This window comes from Neolamprologus multifasciatus, chromosome 2 (genome assembly GCF_963576455.1).
Source record: "Neolamprologus multifasciatus chromosome 2, fNeoMul1.2, whole genome shotgun sequence".
Lineage (NCBI taxonomy): Eukaryota > Metazoa > Chordata > Actinopteri > Cichliformes > Cichlidae > Neolamprologus > Neolamprologus multifasciatus.
This window is the reverse complement of record NC_140440.1, coordinates 18,922,732-18,942,895: the sequence shown is the minus strand read 5'-3', so window position 1 is coordinate 18,942,895 and position 20,164 is coordinate 18,922,732. Positions and strand designations below refer to the sequence as shown.

At 44.8% G+C, this 20,164-nt stretch overlaps 3 protein-coding genes across 4 annotated transcripts in view; 2 read left to right on the top strand and 1 right to left on the bottom strand.

Moving 5' to 3' along the window:
• Nucleotides 1-4,272, top strand: part of syvn1 (synovial apoptosis inhibitor 1, synoviolin) — a 15,681-nt gene extending 11,409 nt beyond the window's left edge. The window contains exons 10-16 of the mRNA XM_085134021.1: nt 1-3; nt 188-357; nt 602-754; nt 844-990; nt 2,737-2,920; nt 3,084-3,196; nt 3,288-4,272. The exon at nt 1-3 is cut by the window's left edge and continues 114 nt beyond it. Coding sequence (XP_084990147.1) covers nt 1-3; nt 188-357; nt 602-754; nt 844-990; nt 2,737-2,920; nt 3,084-3,196; nt 3,288-3,484 — 967 coding nt within the window. The 3' untranslated portion in view covers nt 3,485-4,272. The remainder of the gene's footprint in view (nt 4-187; nt 358-601; nt 755-843; nt 991-2,736; nt 2,921-3,083; nt 3,197-3,287) is intronic.
• On the bottom strand, nt 3,648-11,192 carry gpr137 (G protein-coupled receptor 137). The gene is made up of 8 exons (XM_085134099.1): nt 11,077-11,192; nt 9,528-10,007; nt 8,958-8,992; nt 8,612-8,852; nt 7,668-7,817; nt 7,447-7,572; nt 6,726-6,844; nt 3,648-6,615 (listed from the first exon to the last, which is right to left on the bottom strand). Exons 2-8 carry the CDS (start codon nt 9,906-9,908, stop codon nt 6,519-6,521), a joined length of 1,149 nt encoding a protein of 382 aa, XP_084990225.1. The 5' UTR covers nt 9,909-10,007; nt 11,077-11,192; the 3' UTR covers nt 3,648-6,518.
• Nucleotides 11,193-11,468: 276 nt separating this feature from the next.
• Nucleotides 11,469-20,111, top strand: pld7 (phospholipase D family, member 7). Of its 2 annotated transcripts, none has more exons than XM_085133988.1 (12): nt 11,469-11,601; nt 12,089-12,190; nt 14,427-15,323; nt 15,547-15,734; nt 15,843-16,023; nt 16,127-16,241; nt 16,329-16,456; nt 17,015-17,218; nt 18,334-18,473; nt 18,788-18,953; nt 19,049-19,148; nt 19,629-20,111. In XM_085133988.1, exons 1-12 carry the CDS (start codon nt 11,485-11,487, stop codon nt 19,823-19,825), a joined length of 2,535 nt encoding a protein of 844 aa, XP_084990114.1. In that variant the 5' UTR covers nt 11,469-11,484; the 3' UTR covers nt 19,826-20,111. The 2 variants fall into 2 exon arrangements, with proteins under 2 accessions (XP_084990114.1, XP_084990124.1); XM_085133998.1 differs by lacking the exon at nt 11,469-11,601 and adding an exon at nt 11,676-11,895.
• The last annotated feature ends 53 nt before the right edge of the window (nt 20,112-20,164 follow it).

Genomic DNA, 20,164 nt, shown 5'->3' with positions numbered 1-20,164 from the left:
CAGGTAAGTTCTGTGGTTAAAGGTCTGAATCAGCATGGAAAGATTGTAGCCTGCAAAGAAAAACAAACAGTTCTATGTCAGCATTAAACACAGGACCTGTGTTTAAACAGAAAAGGAGTGAGTGTGGCAGACTGAACATGACTTTGTGTTTGAAAGGTTTGTGTTTTTTGTCCTGTCCTCCTTCCAGCTGCCTGCGCTCTTGGTTCCAGAGACAGCAGACCTGTCCCACCTGCCGTATGGACGTACTCCGTGCTACGAATAACAACCAGACTCCGGCTCCAGCCCAAGCTCCGCCTCCAGCCCCGGCAGCCCCTGCCAACGCCCCTGCAAACGCCCCCGCAGGCCAACCACCTAATGGTGAGAGTAAAAACAAGACCAGGTGATCGCAACCCCCGTGTTTGTGTTGCTTTCAGTGGTACAACATGAAGGTCACCCACATTACACTGCAGAGCATCAGTAATCTGGGTTCTCCCAGCTTGAAAGCAGCCATTGGATAAAAGTAAACTGAAGTGGGAACGTGGTTTTAAAGCAGCTTATGCGATAGGAATATTCCACTATGTGAGAATTTAACTGTGTTCTTTTGTCCTTGTATTTTCTCCAGTGGCTCTAGGCATGTTACCAGGGTTTCCTCCTGGCATCTTCCCCTTCTGGGGTCCTTTCCCTGCAGTGCCTCCTCCTGCTGGAGCAGCTGTACCTCCAGCTCCAGGTGCTACTGATGCTCCACAAAGCAGCACAGAGTCCACTCAGACAGCTAGTAAGGACGCCTCCTGTAGCTCCTGAATGTAAAATGAAAGAGACATCTCTGAGTGATTGGGCTTTTGTTGCTTTTGTTTTTCCCTTCAGGCACCACCCAGCCCACAACATCTACTGCAGATTCTGCTGCTACGGCAGCAGCTCCAGGATCAGCAGTGCCAGGCTTCCCATTCTCTTTCCCCCCTCCTCCCTTCCCTGCTGCACCATGGCTCCCCATGCCACCACCTCCTCCCTTTGGTAAGTGTTAGCAGTTATCGTTAGCAAATATTGTGGTCTATCCTTAAATTCACACTTAGAGTTTTTGCCTGAGCAGGCTGCTGTTCAAGGATACTGGCGATGATAATATCTGTATGAGTGACTTTTTTTCTGCACAAATGCATCTTTTCTGTTATGATCTAAACGTTGGGTAGGTTGGTTCATTTGTCACACCAAGGTGCCTCGGTCCTGTCAGACCTCTCATAGCCTGACTGTTTTGTCTTTTCAAACATGTATTTGGATTGTGGCAGTTTTGTGTAAAGCATCAGAGTTTTCATGAGCATTCTTAACTTCTGGGGCACCTCTGTCAGTGCGCCCCAGGGTGTCTGTGGCTACAATGTAGCTTGCCATCACCAGTGTGTGAATGTGTGTGTGAATGGGTGAGTGACTGGTTATGTAAAGCGCTTTGGGGTCCTTAGGGACTAGTAAAAGCGCTATACAAGTACAGGCCATTTACCATTTTATTCAAGCTAAAGGGTAAATGAATGATGCGAACTGGATACATCACCATACTTACAGTTCTGAGAATGAGAATGACACAAATATTAGTTTTCACAAAGTTTGCTGCTTCAGTTTTTATGATGGCAATTTGCATATACTCTAGAATGTTATGAAGAGTAATCAGATGAAGGGCAAAGTCTTTTGCCTTGAAAATGAACTTAATCCCAAAAAAAAACTGTTTCCACTGCATTTCATCACTGCCATAAAAGGACCTGCTGAGATCATTTCAATAATCTTCTTGTTAACTCAGTTGAGAATGTTGGTGAACACAAGGCTGGAGAACTTTGTGTCATGATGACTAAGTCAGAATAGCAGACTGGATGTGTTAAAGCAGCATGATGCTTGAAATCTTTGTTCTTCCTATTAGCTGTGGTTACCTGCAAGGAAACACATGCAGCCATCATTGTGTTGCATAAAAAGGGCTTCACAGGCAAGGATGCTGTTGCTATGATCGCACCTAAATCAACCATGAATACTTCAGGGTGCCCAAGAAAGTCCAGCAAATGCCAGGACGTCTCCTAAAGATCCAGCTGCAGGATTGGTGGTGCCACCGGTGCTGAGCTTGCTCAGGAATGGCAGCAGACAGGTGTGAGCGCATCTGCACACACAGTGAGGCGAAGACTTGGAGGATGGCATCAAAGAAGCCACTTTTCTCCAAAATAACCATCAGGGACAAACTGATATTCTGCAAAAAGTACAGCGAGTGGACTGCTGAGGACTGGGGTAAAGTCATTTTCTCTGATGAAGCCCCTTTCTGATTGTTTGGGGCATCTGGAAAAAGGATTGTCTGCTTTACTGTCTCATGCCAACAGTAAAGCATCCTGAGACAATTCATCTGTGGGGCTGCTTCTCACCCAAGGAAGTGGGCTCAATGCGTCATAAGGCCAAAGTAATAACTAAGTGGCTCCCAGGCCTTAATCCAATTGAGAACTTGTCGTCAGTCCTCAAGAGGTGGGTGGACAAACACAATAAAAATTGTGATAAACTCCAAGCACTGATTATGAAAGAATGGGTTGACAGCATGCCAGGGTGAATTGTAGAGGTCTTGTGAAAACCAATATTTGTGTCATTCTCAAACGTTTTGGCCACGACGGCTGTAGGAACATCTTGAATTTAACTGAGTGTCTGCAAATGTGTCCCAAAGCTCTGGCAGCTCTTGGTTAAGCGTGTTTGTTAGCGTGTCAGTGCTGTTACAGTTCAGTTTATTTTGTCTTCTCTCTCCTACAGTGTCCTCAATGCCTCCTCCCCCTCCCTCCTTGTCCCGGCTGTCAGAAGAGGAGCTGAGGGAGCTGGAGGCAGAGGGTCGGCGGGGCCTTGAGGCCCGACTCCAGTGTCTTCAAAACATCCACACCTTGCTAGACGCTGCCATGCTCAACATCCACCACTACCTCAGCACCGTCGCAACACTCACGTAATGGATAGATTCTCTTACTTTTGATTAGATATGAGGAATCTGTAACTATTTAACTCAGTTCAGTACAGTGATGTGCCAGGTTTGGTCCTCTGTGCTGTTACATAGAAATTTGAGCTTATTGCTTGTTTGACCGTTTGTGCCTCTGCCGATGTCTCCACAGTCCTCCTCGGGCTGGCAGCACTGGAGAAGCCAGCGGGACGAATCACACTGCCTCATCTTCCACAGCTGGCAGTAACACAGAGAGTCCCAGCACGGACAGGGACTCGTCCGTCTGTAAGTAACTGGTTATCGCCTTTCAAGTCTTGTTTTTCATAGGATTTAACAGTGGAGAGAACTTCAGTAACCATGACGATTCTGTTTCCAGCCGATCAGGTGAACGGAGCAACACTTTCCTCTCAGTCCGCTGACTCCACTGAAAGAAAAGAGAAGATGGACGAAGGAGTGGAGGACGGAGAGGATGGAGAGCCAAATGCTGCTGAGCTGAGACGCCGCCGCCTTCGTAAGCTAGAGACAGCACCATCATCGTCGTCATCGCCTCCCTCTCCTCCTCCAGACAACTGATCCACTTGTCCCGACTCAGACATATCACTCTGGACCAACAGGAACTCTGAGCTGGTGTTCGGTTGCTTTGGTTCTCCATTAGCTTTCTTCCACAGGTTCAGGTTTCTAACTGGACTGTCAGAAAATGCTTGTGGACTGTTTCTGCGTCAGAAAGCAATAGCAATTGTTTTGATTTGCATCATCAAGGACTGCTGCAGTAGTAGTACTGCAGGCATTTGTCAGCTTACTGAGACAGAAGAAGAAATGTCCTTTCATACCAAGCTGTGGTTGATCAGTGTGGGAGAGGCCGTGCTGGGTTTGTGTTTGGTAGTTTTACTGTCAGTGACGTCTTTGCTTGAACTTCCTATTTTAATTCGTCTGACATTAGGTCCCGCGCTCCTCATCGATGTGTTACAGAGGACATGGATCATCAACCAATCCAGTGAATTCAAATCAAATGAAACCAATCAGCTTCCTCTGCTGTCTTTTCATTTAACATGCATCATTCTTCTGTTTCCTGCATTTTCAACACGTTACCACTGCAGACACTGTAACATACTGATTTATTTGAATGTGTACATACTGTATAAAGTTTTAATAGGATGATCTGTACATAATGCAGAATAAACTGACTGAAATTGCAGTGGTACAGAAGTTGTTTGCAAACTGTTGTCATAGAGGTGGAATTGTTACAGTGAAGCTCAGTGAGTGTGAGCACCTCTCGTCAGGGTTTCTGTTTAAGTGCGTCATTGTTGCCTCTGAGCTAGAGATTGGGGTGTTTAATTAAAACTTAATGCTGATCTAAATGACATCACATCTTTATGAGTGAGCACCTTTAGCATTTGATTCCAGCGTCTCTCGTTTGCTACACTTAATAAAGATTGACAGAACTACTGTACAACATTTCTTTTAACGCAGAGTTCAATCAGGCTAAAATGTTTTCATGTTTCTGGTATCTGAAAGTCGGGCATTAGCCAGAATCATTGAGGAAAAACTCTGACTCGGATGCCAGCACTGCATCTTAAGGTTCACTTGTCCTTTATGTGCAGTTGGTGTGTTGTACAACTGCAAACTCTTGTCAGGCATTTATTCTTTTCCCACCATGTACGACATAACAGTGACTGAAGGTTTAACAACACTGGTATTGTGTCCAGTCATTATCTATAGATGTTAGGCACAGACTGTATACGAAACATGGACATAGCTGCTGTACTATCACACGTCAGCTTGTAAAGTGCTGCTTGAAGTGTTTGGTTTCACGTCTTGGTGGTTTGAAACCAGAGGCCTGCACTACAAAGCAGAATTTTGGCTTATCCAGATAAATTTGGGGTTAACCCTGGTTTTACTTTGTACTGGGAAACATCTGCATCATTGCAAACCCAGACTGCTCCGGTGCAGGTCGGATGGTTCCATTTATTAAGGGAATAAGATTATAAAATTTTTTAAAAAAGCAACCCATCATGCCACAATGACACATGTCAGTGACATTACTCGAGGTTCTGGGACTCTAGAAATAAAGTATTGATCCTATTGTGCTAGTATCAATCCAATAACGATATGAGCACTGGTATTAATAGTATAGATATTTGGATTGATCCATCCACCTCTACTATTAGGACCAATAATTTACTAAATTAATTTCATGTTTTAGTCTATTAGCTGAAACTAGTCACTGAGCCCAAAAATAATCAGAGGGCCATTTTCCAAAGACTTCAGAACATCTTTTTGACAGCCATTGTCATCGCCCCCTGCTGGCCATTAAAAAGAACGCAGGTTTTAAAGCACTTTAATGCTGACTCCACTTTCCAAACTCATCTGCAGCTTTGTTTTCTTTTTCATACAGTCCATGGTCAGTATTCATCCAGATAATTAATGGAAGCATTATTTAACATGCATCTTTAGTTAGGTGTTGGTCATGTTTTCAGACTTATGTGCACTTGATATTTGTGATGAAAACCCCAAAGCAGTTGCGGACCCTTACACTGAAGCATTAAGTAATGCCCGTGGCACAGTGAGTCTTTTTAGATTATTCTTTTTTTATCAGTCAACAATTACATAAAAGACAAAAGGAGTCCTGAATTTCAAAGAGCGAGTCACATACCCTTCACAGTAACAGGGCTAAAATGCATAACAGCACCACTGTAGATACAGAATTTCTACCACATATATTTTCTGCTCAGCAACATGCCCAGCAGGTTTATTCTGATGTTGTTATTGGTCCGTAGCATGGACAGTACATACCTGTCACGTGGATAAGTCTAAACCACAGGTGAGTGACTGACTATGAGGAATTTTTTTTTTTTTGCATAAAAGTCACAAAGGGTGAGTCGCGTTTGATTTCCAGCTCTAATTACAGGTAGACCCACAGTTATAAAATAAGTTAAACTTAGAGATCCAATAAGAAAATCCAAAAAGAAATATTTAAACGATGCAACTTTTTACAGACATGGGAGCAAACACTGGCCTTTAAAAAAGATGAAAGAAAACTATAACAGCAGCAGCAGTGTACAGGTCAAGGACATCCCTGGTCTTAAAACAGTACTTAGCTGCAAACACCAAAAAAAAACAGTCTGTCTACAAGACAAACGATCACATGTGAGCCTGTAAAAAAAAAAAAGTCACTGTTTAACTTCACTGAACTTAGCATCGACATCACACCGACAGGAATGCAAATGAGGCCCCGTGTGCCATCCTCTTCTTTGGAAATGGCAAGGGTCTCTCCAAAATTGAACAATGGCATTTGTGTGAAGTCAACCTGTGGCTGTAGGTCAGTATGACCTTCATGAGAGAGCAGTACTGGCCAGTTAAAGTCAGTTTGATCTGTTTCTACATAGCTTGTTCCCTTTAAATGAGGAAGAACTTTTTAAATACAGTCTCTTTAGAAAAATAGAAGGTGCATATTCACTGTTTGGTGATGATTTCCTGAGACTTTTCAGTGCAAATTTGCTCACACAGTGAGGGACTACTGGCTGTGAGTGTGTCTAGGAGAGAGAGCGGCTTGTCTTTGAGATAAATGTCATCAAGGAAACAAGAACTCGGGGTGGGGGTGGGGGGGTCAGTTTTGAGGAGTGGAATACAGAGTGTGGTGCTGGTGGTTCTGGTCTGGAGGATTGTTGGCAAATAGGAGCGGCGCGGTCTCTGATCCGTACCAGCTGTGGGGAAAAAGCAAGAAAAGAAGAAGATAAGAGCTCTTCTCACACTCCTGAAACCCTGTGATCAGCTTTAAGGTACCTGCGTGTATCAGATTTTGTGGTGCTTGTACCTTATGTTTGAATTTGAACCATTGGCCCATGGAGCGGGTATGTCCTCATCGCTGCCTTGAGGGTCGTCAAAGAAGTACGGCCGAGGCAGGACCCTGTTGTTTATAGCCATGATGCTGTTCTGTGAGAATGAGACGAAATAATGTTTCAAATTAAAAATCCTTCTCTCTACACACAAGGTCTTGAATAATCGGGCCCTATGTTATCTTAAAAACCTCAGTGTACCATATCACCCCATTAGAGCACTTCGCTCTCAGTCTGTGGGCTTACTTGTGGGTTCTGGGTTACTTAAAAGTAGAATGGGAGGAAGAGCATTAGTTATAATTAATCTCTGGCTCGCTTCCACAGCGTGTCTTCTGTTCTGTCTCCCACTTTTGAACCCAACCGGTCACAGCAGATGGCTGCCACTCTGAGCCTGGTCCTACCAGAGGGTTTTTCCTGTTAAAAGGGAGTTTTTCCTTCCCACTGTTGCCAAGTTCTTGCTCACAGGGGGTCATATGATTGTTGGCGGTTTCTCTATATTACTTTAGGGTCTTTACCTTCCAATATATAGCACCTTGAGACAACTGCTGTTGTGATTTTGCACTATATAAAAAACTGAATAAATTTAAAATATTCATGTTTTTGAGTAATAAAGCAGTAAATAATTGTATTTAATACAGTCTCAGGTGTCATTAGTAGATTTTTAGTTCGGTACATTACTTTCCCATCCACTGGATTTACCTCTTGAGCAGGCCGGTGAACTCTGAAGATAAGGATGAGGAGACCAGTTGGAAGCAGCTCCCACATGAAGAGGATGGCACCGAAGACCAGGTAGTCCCTGTCGCCGAGTTCACTCTCCAAGTCCGCCTTAAAACAAGTAAGTGCAGAAAGTGCTCTTTAGGGGCACTTTAATTGTCCCAAGTTGTTAGCCTGACATGAAGGCTTTGGTACTGGATCCTTACCTGGTCAGAGACATTATACCAATCATAGTTAAAGGACTCCACCCGATACTTCTGGGACAGAAACAGGACGGTCAGGTTGTAGCAGGCTCTGCTGGCAAACAGGAAGATCACTGCTGCTCCCAGTGCTGCTGTACGCCACACTGTGGTCCCCTGGTCAGGTTAAAAAATAAAAACAAAGTTAGCCTGGAGTACTGTCAAAATACAGACATACCCATCGCTCTTTATGGTAGTATCCTGACTTTTCTGTGTCCAGCATCACATTTTTTTCTGGCTATGCTCAACATTGCTTTCATCCATTATATCACTCAAGTAATGCTGAATCCTACAGTTCCCATAATGCATCTCGGTGCTTTTTACACAGATCTGTTACAGACATCGGTGCAGGTGTCTGTGATCCAGGTTCTGGTAGTTTTAAGCACTTGAGCTGAAGGTAACTGGACTTCTTTGTAGGCTCTCGTGAAGACGTCTCACCTCTCACCTGAGGAAATGTCTTTTGTGTAGCTAAAAAGGAGCCTTGCTGCCTTTAACGCAACACCTAAAACGATCTGTTGGAGATATGTAGTGTAGCAGCTCAAGCTGAGATAACCCCGATAATGTCAAAGTGATGTCAGTCCCGTGATCTTCTCAGACTGGAGACATGACACGCATTGTTTTTCCAAGCAGCTTAGGCCTAAACATGAGTTTAATCATGCGTGTGCTGCTGTTAAACTTGGCTCGGTTCATCGGGGCTGGCTCAGTACCACTTCTTCATGTTTGATGCTGATGCTGACCTACTTTGAGTAGATATCACGAGATTTCCTTTCTTAAACAGCTAGCTTGTCTAGACACATCTGAGCTGCAGATGCATCGTTTGTTGAGTATAAACTCCAGTGCAGCGAAGTCAATAGTGAGTGCAAGATTAGCATATCCCTATTTTTCTCTCTGGGGAACAACGTTGAACACACCCTGCTGATCAGGTGGATGCTGGCGGACCGCGAGTGTCGGGTCAGGAGCAACAACGTGGAGGCCAGCAGCACTGCTTCCAGGATGAAGAGCAAGTCGTTGACCACAACTCGAACCAGGACTAGATTCCAGGTGCGCTCTCCCCTCTCGCCATCGCTGGTTCGTTCCCCGAGTGCAGCGCACACCACGTTGACGCAGAAGAAGATGGCGCTCAGCGCACCGTACAAACACCTTGCTCCCCACCTGAGGAACACACAGGGGGTCCAATCGGGACGATTAGGGCTCATAACAATAACGTAACGAGGCGCTTTTCTAGATTTAACAACAGGAAAATGATGTAAAACTTACAGCCCTCTGTCCACTTCTCTCACTTTCACTAATACCTGCACAAAGACACAAAGACACCCACATAAACATAAAGACACAAAGAATGCATCCTGCTCAAAACACAACAGGCTTGATTAAGATCTGTTGGGGGCAGAACTGCAGGTAACACAGCCGAGTAGTCAGTCCTGTTATACTTCTTTGAAGTCTGTGGCACAAGCATAATAGTCACAAGAGCTGTTAGCCTTTTTTTTAATACGATCAATTAGAAGGAAGTTGCGTGAAAGGGAAAGGAGCTACAACATCATGTTTCACAGTAGATAACTTGAACGGCTGCACCAGGCTCCAGTTTAAAATGAACAGTGGTTATTTTGAATTGTGAATCATGTAAAGACCAAGAATAAAAATGTGGCGCTGTAGCTGAGGACACATGATCCACTGTAAGGGGCTCTTGTGTTTTCCTCTGACTAGTTTTATTTATGCTTTTATCACCATGGCTGTATCAGAGCAACTCTTTTTACATTCTGAGCAACATTTTCTAAATGACACAAGATTTTTAAGAACGTTTCCCCATCCACATCCCTTCAACCTTACCTGAGTGAAGTACAGGTTAATGAGGCTGAGAGTGAAAAACTGCAGGCAAACGGGGAAGCAGTAGAGGAGCCAGAACACTGCAACAGGGAGGTGGTTGGCTTGCAGGGCGTCATGGAAGTAAAAAGAGAACAAGGTGGTGCGAAGGGCAGCCCACAGCAGACAGAGGTACAGGAAGCCGCTCTGGTAACTCCATCGCTTGTGTCCGTAGATGTAGAGGAGCCACAGCTGCACGTACACCACCACAAAGAGCCCGGCGTACAATGTTGTGTAGAGGATGGTAAAGCTAAGCTGGACCGAGGGGGCGACAGCAGGACGCAGGGGGGCCGGGGATGGCGAATTGGAGGAGTTGGGAGGAGGGGTGGCTGTAACTGGGGCTTCCATTGGACTACTGGTGTGATTAAATAGCTGGCATTGTCATCATCATCATCATCATTAGAGAACCAAAGCTTATCTTCTCTGTCAGAGGGGATTACATGAGACCTGAATGAAAAAACAAGAACTTAGAAGATGGGGAAAAAAACAATCTTGATAACACCAATGTGATCAGCGGACCTATCCTCAGTGTCGCCCCTGTGTACCTTGATCATATCCCTTTACACAGTAGGACAGTGGCCTAAAATACACCTCCAGCCTTTTGTGTGGGCTGTTTGATCAAGAAGAATGATGAGAACACTGCATGTTATCACACGCAGCGTTCTCATGTGATAACAGGCAAATCACTTGCCTCAGGTGACATGCAGGCACGTTTACAACTACTGTGCTTGTAACAGAAATCATTACGAGGTCATCACCACTATAGAAAGTGGCAAAAAAATAAAAATAAAATAAATATATCCTCCTGAGAACTAGCTTATTCATTTATGTCTTCTGTAATAGACATTTGTTTTTGGTCTACATCTTTTGATTATTTGAGCTACCCTACTAAGTTCTGATGTACTTAATAGAGGACATCCTGGGCTTTCCATTAATATCTCATGTGTTTTCCTGCCTATTTTAGCTTCAAAGAGGCAGAAAAACACAAAAAAGTTCAATGGGAAGATGCTTTTTTCCTCGGTTTTCAGAACAACATACTGCAAAGTAGATCAGTCGACCAAGTAGTGGCCAGTGTGGTCAGTAGTGTCCAAGCCTTTGATTCATATTGTAGTACTGTGATATAAAATATCTAACCTCGATAGAAAAATCGAATCCGATTTCCATAAAACTATATATTTTCAATCAGTCATGCAGTTGTTATTAATGATAACAGCAGAACATTAAAGCAGCATAACACAGTAACAGCAACAATCGGCCACATTCTGTCACACTTCCGTTATGTAATTGATTTGCTTTTATGCTCTTGAGGTTCCTTTGAGCTTTACAAAAGCATAAACAACCGGCTGTTCCGCTCAGGGTCTTCAGCCACAGCCAGGCTAACTGAAAGTAACTGTGAGCCAGCGCTAATGTGAAGTGTTGGTACTGCCAGCGGTCAGAGGCCGTCTGCTTCCTCATTAGAACCATAAAACACGCAAGACACCCGCAATAATTTATTAACAACAAAGACAGCGCTTACCTTTCGCGAGCAAGGACTCCTAGGATGTGCAGCCGACGACGGTAATCCCTTTTTGGTTTCCGCATTGTGTGACGTGAGTAAAGACTTGTGGGAGGAGCGACAGTTTTGATTTCAACCGCCAATCAGCGAAGACAGGAAATCGCGGTTTTTTCAATTTGTTGTTTACGTATGGCGTGAAGGTAGGTGCATTCAAATCAATTTAAAGATTGTTTACACGACCCAATCGATTTGTTTTTAATAAATGTGAGTATATCCCAAAAAATAAACTGAAGCGTAGCTTTAGCGGGTGTGTCGCTGAGCTCTCCTCGGCACTGCAGACAAACGAGCCAGCTGTTAACGCTCCGCAGCGTCCGTTAAGCCTCAAGTCACGAAGGTGCTGCATTATTAAAAAAAAAAAAGTGCTCCAAGATGCCCATGGTACTGCGATCCAGAAAGTCCCTCCGCCCCGGCGAGGTACAGTTACCGACGTCAACACCGACAGGCAGGAGAAGCTCCAGGCGCAGGCAGGAGAGAGCTACGTACGAGGTGGGAATTCTATTACTCAGCCTTTCCTTTCCGCCTCCTCTTCCTCCGCTGCTGCAAACTTCATCGTGGGCCACGTAGCTCGCTGGCTAACATCAATGGCGAAGACGTTGCTCGTTGGCTAATCCGTGTAGAATACTTAAACGAGGATTATAAAGAGGCCGTACTGCTCTTAAGTCATCCAGCTTTACTGCTTTAGTATTTTTTTTACCGCAATAAATATTTGCTTAAGCGGCTAGCATTGTTTTAGCTAACTCCGCGTGCGAGCCAAAACTTAGTTAAAGGTCTCTAATCATGGTAAGTTTTTTTTAACTAGCTTAGGATGTTTATATGTGGTTAGGTTAATAACAAAAAATACCTTTCATATTATTTCCTTCCCCTTTTCTGTTACTTTAATGGTTAACACACTTAATGCAGAGTGCACGCAGCAACTAGTGCTTTATTTCATCACTTGTTAACGTTAACGGTGTTACCGATATTTTCCTGTCAGGAGTCAGACGAGTCAGACTCTGAGCTTGTCCTGCTCCAGGAGGAGATGGAGAGACGTGAGGCTGAGCTGGAGGAGGAAGTTGCTGAGGAGGCAGATCTGACGGTAGGCTATAATTCACCTACAAACACCCCCCTTTCTCTCACTTTCAGATATTGTTCTGTGCACGCATGATGTGGGGGGGAGCAAAGCAGAGCCACCTGTGAGGCCTTCTGGGTGTGGCAGAGCTCCTATTTGCACAGCCCTGCAGTATAAATATCCTGCTTTGTGTCATTGCAGCTGCATAAAGCCGCTTCCAGGAAATACTGGCAAGCCAGTGCGGAAATGTCTTAACCTCCTTTGCCCTGCTGGCAGAGAAGAGAGCTGTTGCTTATTTAGTAATAAACAGAAGATTGAATAGTCACAATCAATACTGGTTTATATATATTTTCATCTCTCTCTTAAATATCTCATATCACCCCAAAAGAGCACTTTGTTCTCAGACAGCTGGCATTCTTGTGGTTCCTTAAAACTCTATAAAACATTCCCTCTGATAAAGCTAATAGTTATGCCTGGATCAGGTGACCCCCGAACCCTCCCTTAGTTACACAGCAATAGGCCTCCGCTGCTGGGGGCCACGGTGCACCAAGTGTTTGTTTGTTTTTCTTCACTCAACCTGTGTTTATAAACCATTCTGCATTTAATCTTTAGTCATTATTAGTCTCTGGCTCTCTTCAGCAGCATGCCTATTGTCTCGTCTTTTTCCCCTTACCACCAACCAGAGAAGCTGCCCCTCCCTGAGCCTGGGTCTGCTGGAATTTTCATCCTGTTAAAAGGGAGTTTTTCCTTCCCACTGTTGCCAAGTGCTTGCTCATAGGGGTTCGACTAATTGTTGGGGTTCTCCCTGTATTATTGTAGAGAGAAGAACCCAGTATAATGCACCTTGAGGTGACTGTTGTTGTGATTTGGCGCTATATGAATACAGTTGAATTTAAAGTAATTGAATATTGCAGAATAGTAGAGTATTTCTGTAATTAAAATAAAGGCAACTGTAAAACATGAAACTTGCTGGGTTCAAATATATCTCCAAAAGCTGAAGCCTGGGGTCTCTCCGGATACTCGGACATGCATGTTGAGTTAATTGGCCGTAGTTGCAAATATGAGTGCAAATCTGTTCTGTCTCTGTGTGTGAGCCTTGCCATAGACTGGCAACCAGTCCAGAGTGTACCCTGTCTCTCACCCTTTCACAGTTTGGATTGGCTCCTACCCAACTGTGACCCTAAATTGGATTAGCAGAACAAAATGCATGATGATGCTGATGCCAGCAGCACATTTTAAAAACGTGTCTTTACCGCTTGTGCATTGTCAGCTCTTTTGATAAAAGGCAGGAGACAAATTGCTGTTTGTTTAAGACAAACGTTCTTCCAGGCGTGATTGTTTTACAGTTTCTGTGCTCAACAGTTTGGGGAGGTTGTTTTGTTTCATAATGTGCCAGTTTTCATGAAATGGGTGACACTGATTAACTACAGCTGGGCCACTTTAGCACCAGGTCTCACTTACTATACGGGAATGCATATATGGTTTGACATTGTCTTCATTGTCTTTAATTAGTGAGGATCTTTCTGGAAGTGTAGATCTGGGGAGCCTGGCGGCTGTTCCTGAACATGTTTTGCAGATGTGCTTGGCTTTCAACAGTGTATCAAAGTATCGTTTACATTAATGCAATGACCAAGTGTAATGAAGTGACCCATTAAAATCAGTGCAGGGGTTTCAATGTTGTGGCTGACGGGTGTAATATGAAGTATGTTTGGAAACGCAGGTACGTATCTAAGTGTTTGTTTGTTTGTTTGTAGGGGGCACTGCTATATATCTTACTGGCAAGTTAATGTAGCATCCATAAAATGTGACCTGTAGGGTGGCCATGCCCACTTTTGGACCGCCGGGCTGTCAGTGTATTTATGAAAATGAGCAGGCAGAGGTGGAGCAGAGCAAGACTAATGTTGAGCACTGACTGCCATGAGAATATCAGGTCAAACAATGCTGTAGCCACGGTAAGGCTCGTGTCATGCAGGTAAACAAATATTAACAAGTCAACAGCAGCCACGCACCAGTCAGGAGAGCTGCTTTAAATGGGTGTAGCTAGTCAGTGTGGGAGCTTTGATGTTGACGGGAGCCAGCGGGAGCAGGAAGACTAAGACCAGAAAAGTCTCTCAGTGATTCACTGCTAGCTTTTTAGATAGCCGTAGGTGTTACGTTTCCTTTGGTGTGTGCCATGAAGCTATTCAGAATCCCTGCTTCGTGTGTGTGTGTGTGTGTGCTACATAATTACACAGATTTATAACAGATATTTCATCTTCCTCAGGATCTGAAGGATTGCAGTGTTGTGCTGGACCGTCTCCAAGCTGACGAAAAGAGTTTGAAAAAAGACCTCGAGGAGAAAGAAGACATGAACCGCAAAGGTGGGAAACCAGTCTCCAGAATCCCAACTTTCCAGAAGCGACCCGCTGGAGCCAGTCAGAGCACAGAGCTGCCGGTTCCCAGAAAGGATACTCCAGTCCACGCTCAGCCTCCTGAGAAACTTGGAAGTCTGGAAACTTCAAAGTCCAAGCCGCCTGATGTCAGAGAAACAGCGCTCCCCGCGCCATTGATCCACACCCCCAAAATTGGCTTCGAGGCTCCTTCTACATTCAGCAGGACAGAAGTGGCTCTTGCGACAGCTCACGGCCCTCTGATTGCTGCCCAACCTGTTCACTCCCCTCTTCTGACTGCAAGCCCCCGGCCTGCTCTCAGATCAGAGCAAGTCAAGAGCAAAACCTCAGAAACCACACCAGATGGGCCTACAACCCATCCGCCACGCGAGAGCTTCCCCAGCAAGATACCCCGGGAGAAGCCAGCGGAGACGTACGACCCCGCAGTTAAAGACAGGATTCTCCTCACTCCATCTGGAGATTCTGAAAAGTCTGCAGAGATCTTTCAAGCACCTGAGGACAGCCAAGTGGAAGCTATAATGGACGAAGAACCTCCGTGGGAGACAGAGCCACTGAACACAGCTGGTTTGAGGGACAGTATATCTTCATCAGAAGCTGAATGTGAGGATGAGTTGGCTGGTGAGAGATCAGAGGAAGTGAAGGAGGATCGTGAACCACTCATAAGCCAGTCAAAGTTCCCAAAGCTCGAAGAGAAAAAAGCAGATCCCGACTCAGACGCTGCTGCAGCACCAAAGACGCCCGCTAAAGTGAAAGCAACCAAGTCAGCCAAGGTGAGTTATGTCACTGTTTGAGACTGAGAGCTTCCATTGGCGTCTGTTTCCTTGATCGTCTCAGCTGAGGCATACATGTGTACCTATTCAGGAATTCTTCAGAATTCTACCACTCCCTGCAGTAGCAGCTTTGGTATGCAGCACAGTATGCTGTGCTATGCTTAAGCTGTGAGTGTAATGTAGCCTGTTGGAGTGTATAAATTCTCCCCTTATCATCCTGCAGAGGTCAGGATGTCCCAGTTTTACCCTCTTCTGCTTCCTGAGCACCACCTTGCTGCTTCTCGGAGGGTTCTCTCACCACGTGTGGCACTACGGGCTTCCCATGTCCGTGTCCCAGCTCACGGCTCAGCTTGAGCTGCACTGGCTGGAGGGCTTTGGATTGTTACCAGAGCCCTGTAGCACTGACTGTCGGTAAATGATATCAGCAACTGGATATCTTTGAGTTATTTATGTCAGAAATATTATATTCACCTGTCAGGATTAACTAATGTACTGTTGAATGTGGTCCTTGTTGTTCAGAGTGCACCTGGTGGAAAGCATTCCTGTCGGTCTCTACCCGTCTTCCCCCTCATCCAGAAAGAGCATCGCAGACAGCTGGCTGCACCTGCTGGACAGAGCCAACAGCTCAGTCCACATCGCCGCTTTTTATTTCACACTGCGGGACAGCGATCTGGGCTCGCACGAATCCTCAGACTCTCAGGTGAGCACAACCACCTGCACACTCAGGTCTCACAATGCGGCACATCAGGTGGTTGTACCTGAAGCTTTAAGCCTCTGAGCTAATGGCCTCGCATGATTCTCAGGGAAGAAAGGTCTTTGAGCAGCTGATGAAACTTGAATCCAAAGGTGTAAAGCTCCAGATCGCTGTCAACGCCCCCCAACAGTCAAATCACGACACAGCCGATCTGGCTGGGACAGGTAAGAGTGCCAGGTTTGTGTTTCAGAATAGGACGTTTAAGGAATTTCAGCATTAATTTCCCATGCTATTTTGTTTTTCCGTTGCAGGTGCAGAGGTCAGAGAGGTGGACCTCAAAGCCGTTACTGGAGGCATCGTCCACACCAAGCTGTGGGTGGTTGACCAAAAGCACTTCTATGTGGGCAGTGCTAACATGGACTGGCGCTCTCTAAGCCAGGTATGGTGAAAACTCCTAAACTATTATATATAGGTTGTATAAGAGATGGATATCCTCACTAATCCCCCTGTTTTTAGTCGGGTAATGTCGAGTAAGAAGTCTCCACACAACATTTTTAAGTGGGGCAGGGAGACAGATCCGTCCCAGCTTAAGTACATTAGTGTCAACAGAGTGCAGGACTGATGTCTCATGGTTTTTGTTTCCTCTTTGCTGTCATAGAGAGGATATATTTCTAATATGGTCAGCTCTGTCAATGGGCACAGAAGCCCCGCTCAGCTGCTGATTTAAACCCTCTGTTGGTGAGGGGCAGCCAGTTAGACGTAAACTGGGAGAGGCCCTAAAAGAGCAGCTACACCAAAGCCCAGCATGAACTGTGCAAAGGTGCTTTACTGGAGTCCATGAATAAAAATACAGAGTCCAGCTTTAAAACCTGAAAATGATACATTTCCCTTTAGAAGAAGTAATTACATCCCTGGATCAGCCCACACATCCTGCATACTAGCACAGTGGCTGTGCTGTGTCAGAGCTAATGCAGACTGTGGACTCTCTTGAACAAAGGTGAAGGAGGTGGGTCTGTCAGTGGAGGACTGCAGCTGCCTGGCTCAGGATGCCTTTCGGATCTTTGGGGTGTATTGGAGCATCGGCGGTGTGATAAACGGTTCCCTGCCTGCGTACTGGCCCGCTCGCCTCTCTGCCCTGTCGAGTTCCCAGAAGCCCCTGCATCTGAAGTTCAACGGGGTCCCTGCTCAGGTCTACCTCTCTGTGAGTATCCTTTCAGGAGGAATCCTTTTGAGTTCTGCTGTCATTTTACAGGAACTGTGTTGCATCGACTGCTATTTGTTTTATAGACACAGGCAGATGAGTCTATGTGACGTCATCATACTAAATGCTCAATGACAAACAGATTTATTCCCAACACTGAACAAATGGGAATATCCTAACATTTGATCAGGAATAAATAAAAAAGACAGATAGCTGCTGTCTGTGGTTTGTTTGGAGTCTTTTATTCAGTGAGAGAAGCATTAAAACCAACATCTTTGTTCATTATTATTTTAATTTGCTGTTCTTTTCTAAATCTGTACAGATAGTGTGTCTTTTACTGCCTTCTTTTACATCATGAATACACATTAGTGGCCCAGTGCCACTGGAAGCCATCCCTGTTCATGCCATCATACTTCAGATCATAAACCAGTCCAAGCCTTCTCTGTGGTTTTATCTTCTCTTCCAGTTTCTTTTCTTTTGTCCTTCGGTTGCAGGCTGATCTGAGCTTCCTTTGTCCAGACAATGCTGGACCAGGATTTCTGGGGCTCGTTCAGATTTTTGTAGATGTTTGTGTCTAATCTCCCCTTTCTGTCTTTGTTATGATAGCTGGTTTGCATGGTGTACTGAACTCTCTGCAAGATTCCTCTTATGTTCGACTTGGATAATGATATGCTTACTTCTGTGCTTACCCCTCTAAGACTGATGCGCTCTCGGGTTTTCTTTACCATGAAAAAGGAGTCTGCAATCACCAGAGCACTATTTTTTTGTAAGAATGTAAAAAAAGTGTAGGTTTCACCACTCCCGAGGTCTCTGATAGAGCTCTTGTATCCAGAGCTCCTTTAGCTGCATGTTGTGGGTTCACAGAAACACCAATTGCACTCTGGGACTTTTACTTTGGTTTAGCCCCCTGAAATAAATTCATCTTCATAATGTAACTATGCCCTGAATATGTTTTGGTGTAAAGCTAAAACAACAACATTTGTATGTTTGTCTGAAACTGCTTTTGCACCATTCTAATCTCAAGATAAGGACATCACTCAGCTGTCACAGGCTTTTCTTCCTCTTGTAATGGCTCTGTTGATCCTCATTGCTTCTGCTGTGTCTGTTTTCTGCAGAGCGCCCCTCCACAAATCTCAGCCCGTGGCCGCTCTGACGATCTGTCCACTATTCTGTCTGTCATCAACGATGCTCAGGGATTCGTTTACATCTCTGTCATGGACTTCCTTCCACTGTCTCAGTTCACGGAGCCACTCAGGTACACTCCACTCACACAGCTGCACTGTTCATGTCATTTAATAGCAATTCTTAAGTCAGTCAACCTTAATACAAGACACAATCAGAAATTACTGTTATGCTGTTAAAAAATGTTATGTCGACTTACTAAAAAGGTAAAAGATTGGCTTACAAAGCAGCCTCTCATTAAGATAAAGTACACACGCTCAGAGAACATTTCAGGAGGAAGAAATTTGCTCGTTCTGCTTCTACCTGCCTGCATCAAACAGCATCAGTGCTGATGTGTCTTGTGGAAGCTGTAGAGCTTTAAAGTATGTCCTGGTCTCTCATTTTCAGGTTCTGGCCCGTCATCGACTCGGCCCTGCGTGCTGCGGCGTGCACCAGAGGCGTGCGGGTCCGACTGCTGGTCAGCTGCTGGGAGCATTCTTCTCCTGACATGTTCATCTTCCTGCAGTCCCTGCAGGTGCTCAGGAGGCATCCACTGACGTGCGACATTGACGTGGTACGTTTGAAGATTTGATTTTTCTTTTTATGAAACGTTTTAAGTCACCGATGACATGGCGGATTCTAAAGCAACGTTTTTTGTATGTTCTGTAGAAAATCTTTACAGTGCCTTCAACAGCAGAGCAGAAGAAGATTCCCTTTGCACGAGTCAACCATGCCAAGTACATGGTTACAGACAGAGTGGTCTATATAGGTATGCTGCCAGCACTGGCTACATTTTAACACTTTTTAGCTCCTTTGAACTGTGAAAGGCAAAATTTAACAGCGTAAGGTGTCCAGCTTTTAACATTTAGTAGGTAATGTCTGTAAAGTGGAACGATTATACTCAATTTCAGCTCTGTTTCTGTTCTTGGACTCTCCAAAAGTAGCTTTGCATTCATCACATATTGAGTCTTAGTGCAGCGCTTCATCCTCTAATTATTTTAGCTGCTCTCCATGTAAAGCCATCCTCCACGGTTTAAACACCAGGTGTGCGGAGCTTCTAAAATGACCATATTAGGTATTTCCAATCTCTGTCACAACATACAGATCTAAGAGTAAAAAACTGTCTGATCACATTGTTATAAACTTGTGTACGTGTGACAGAAAGTATAGAAAAGTATTTGATAAATGTAGACTGTAGCTCTCACCCAGTCTCCTGCAGTCCAGCTTGTTAAACTGTTTCTCTTCACAGGGACGTCCAACTGGTCAGAAAACTACTTTGCGTTCACGGCTGGCGTGGGCTTGGTGGTGAACCAGACAGGCTCCGCTGTTAAACCAGGCCAGCAGACTCTGCAGAGCCAAGCAGAGGAGCTGTTCCTCAGAGACTGGGAGTCCGAGTACGCCTCCACGCTCCCTGTTGAAGACGTGGACGTGTGCCCGCGCCATTGAGGGAATCAAAAGCGCGTCGCTTTTAGACGAGCCGCATGCTTTCTTGCTGCTACTACTTGAACTTTATTGCATCTATGCAGAATCCGCTGGCTGTTTGTTTTATTGCAGTTTACCGACTGGCTGCCTTTTTTCTGTATATAGTTGCGTTTTCAGAGCACATTATTGTTTTGTTTTTTTAATTGCTCTGTGGTGTTTTTAATAATATGCTGACAGATGTGACAAGTGTGTTACATTATAAATAAAACAATATGCTGGAGACCTTTAAGACGTCTTTTCTCTGGATTTTCTTACAAAATCTGAACTTTTACAACACAGAAAAAGTCTGAATACTACATAACC

Bases quoted from the DNA above. Each gene is read 5' to 3' on its own strand.
- pld7 (XM_085133988.1), top strand. From the start codon at position 11,485: ATGCCCATGGTACTGCGATCCAGAAAGTCCCTCCGCCCCGGCGAGGTA. The intron at 17,219-18,333 runs GTGAGTATCCTT...TGTTTTCTGCAG, and splicing joins CTGCTCAGGTCTACCTCTCT to AGCGCCCCTCCACAAATCTC. The intron at 19,149-19,628 runs GTATGCTGCCAG...TTCTCTTCACAG, and splicing joins AGACAGAGTGGTCTATATAG to GGACGTCCAACTGGTCAGAA.
- gpr137 (XM_085134099.1), bottom strand. From the start codon at position 9,908: ATGGAAGCCCCAGTTACAGCCACCCCTCCTCCCAACTCCTCCAATTCG. The intron at 8,993-9,527 runs GTAAGGTTGAAG...GTCTTTGTGCAG, and splicing joins TTAACCTGTACTTCACTCAG to GTATTAGTGAAAGTGAGAGA. The intron at 7,818-8,611 runs GTGTGTTCAACG...TAACCTGACCAG, and splicing joins GCATCCACCTGATCAGCAGG to GGGACCACAGTGTGGCGTAC.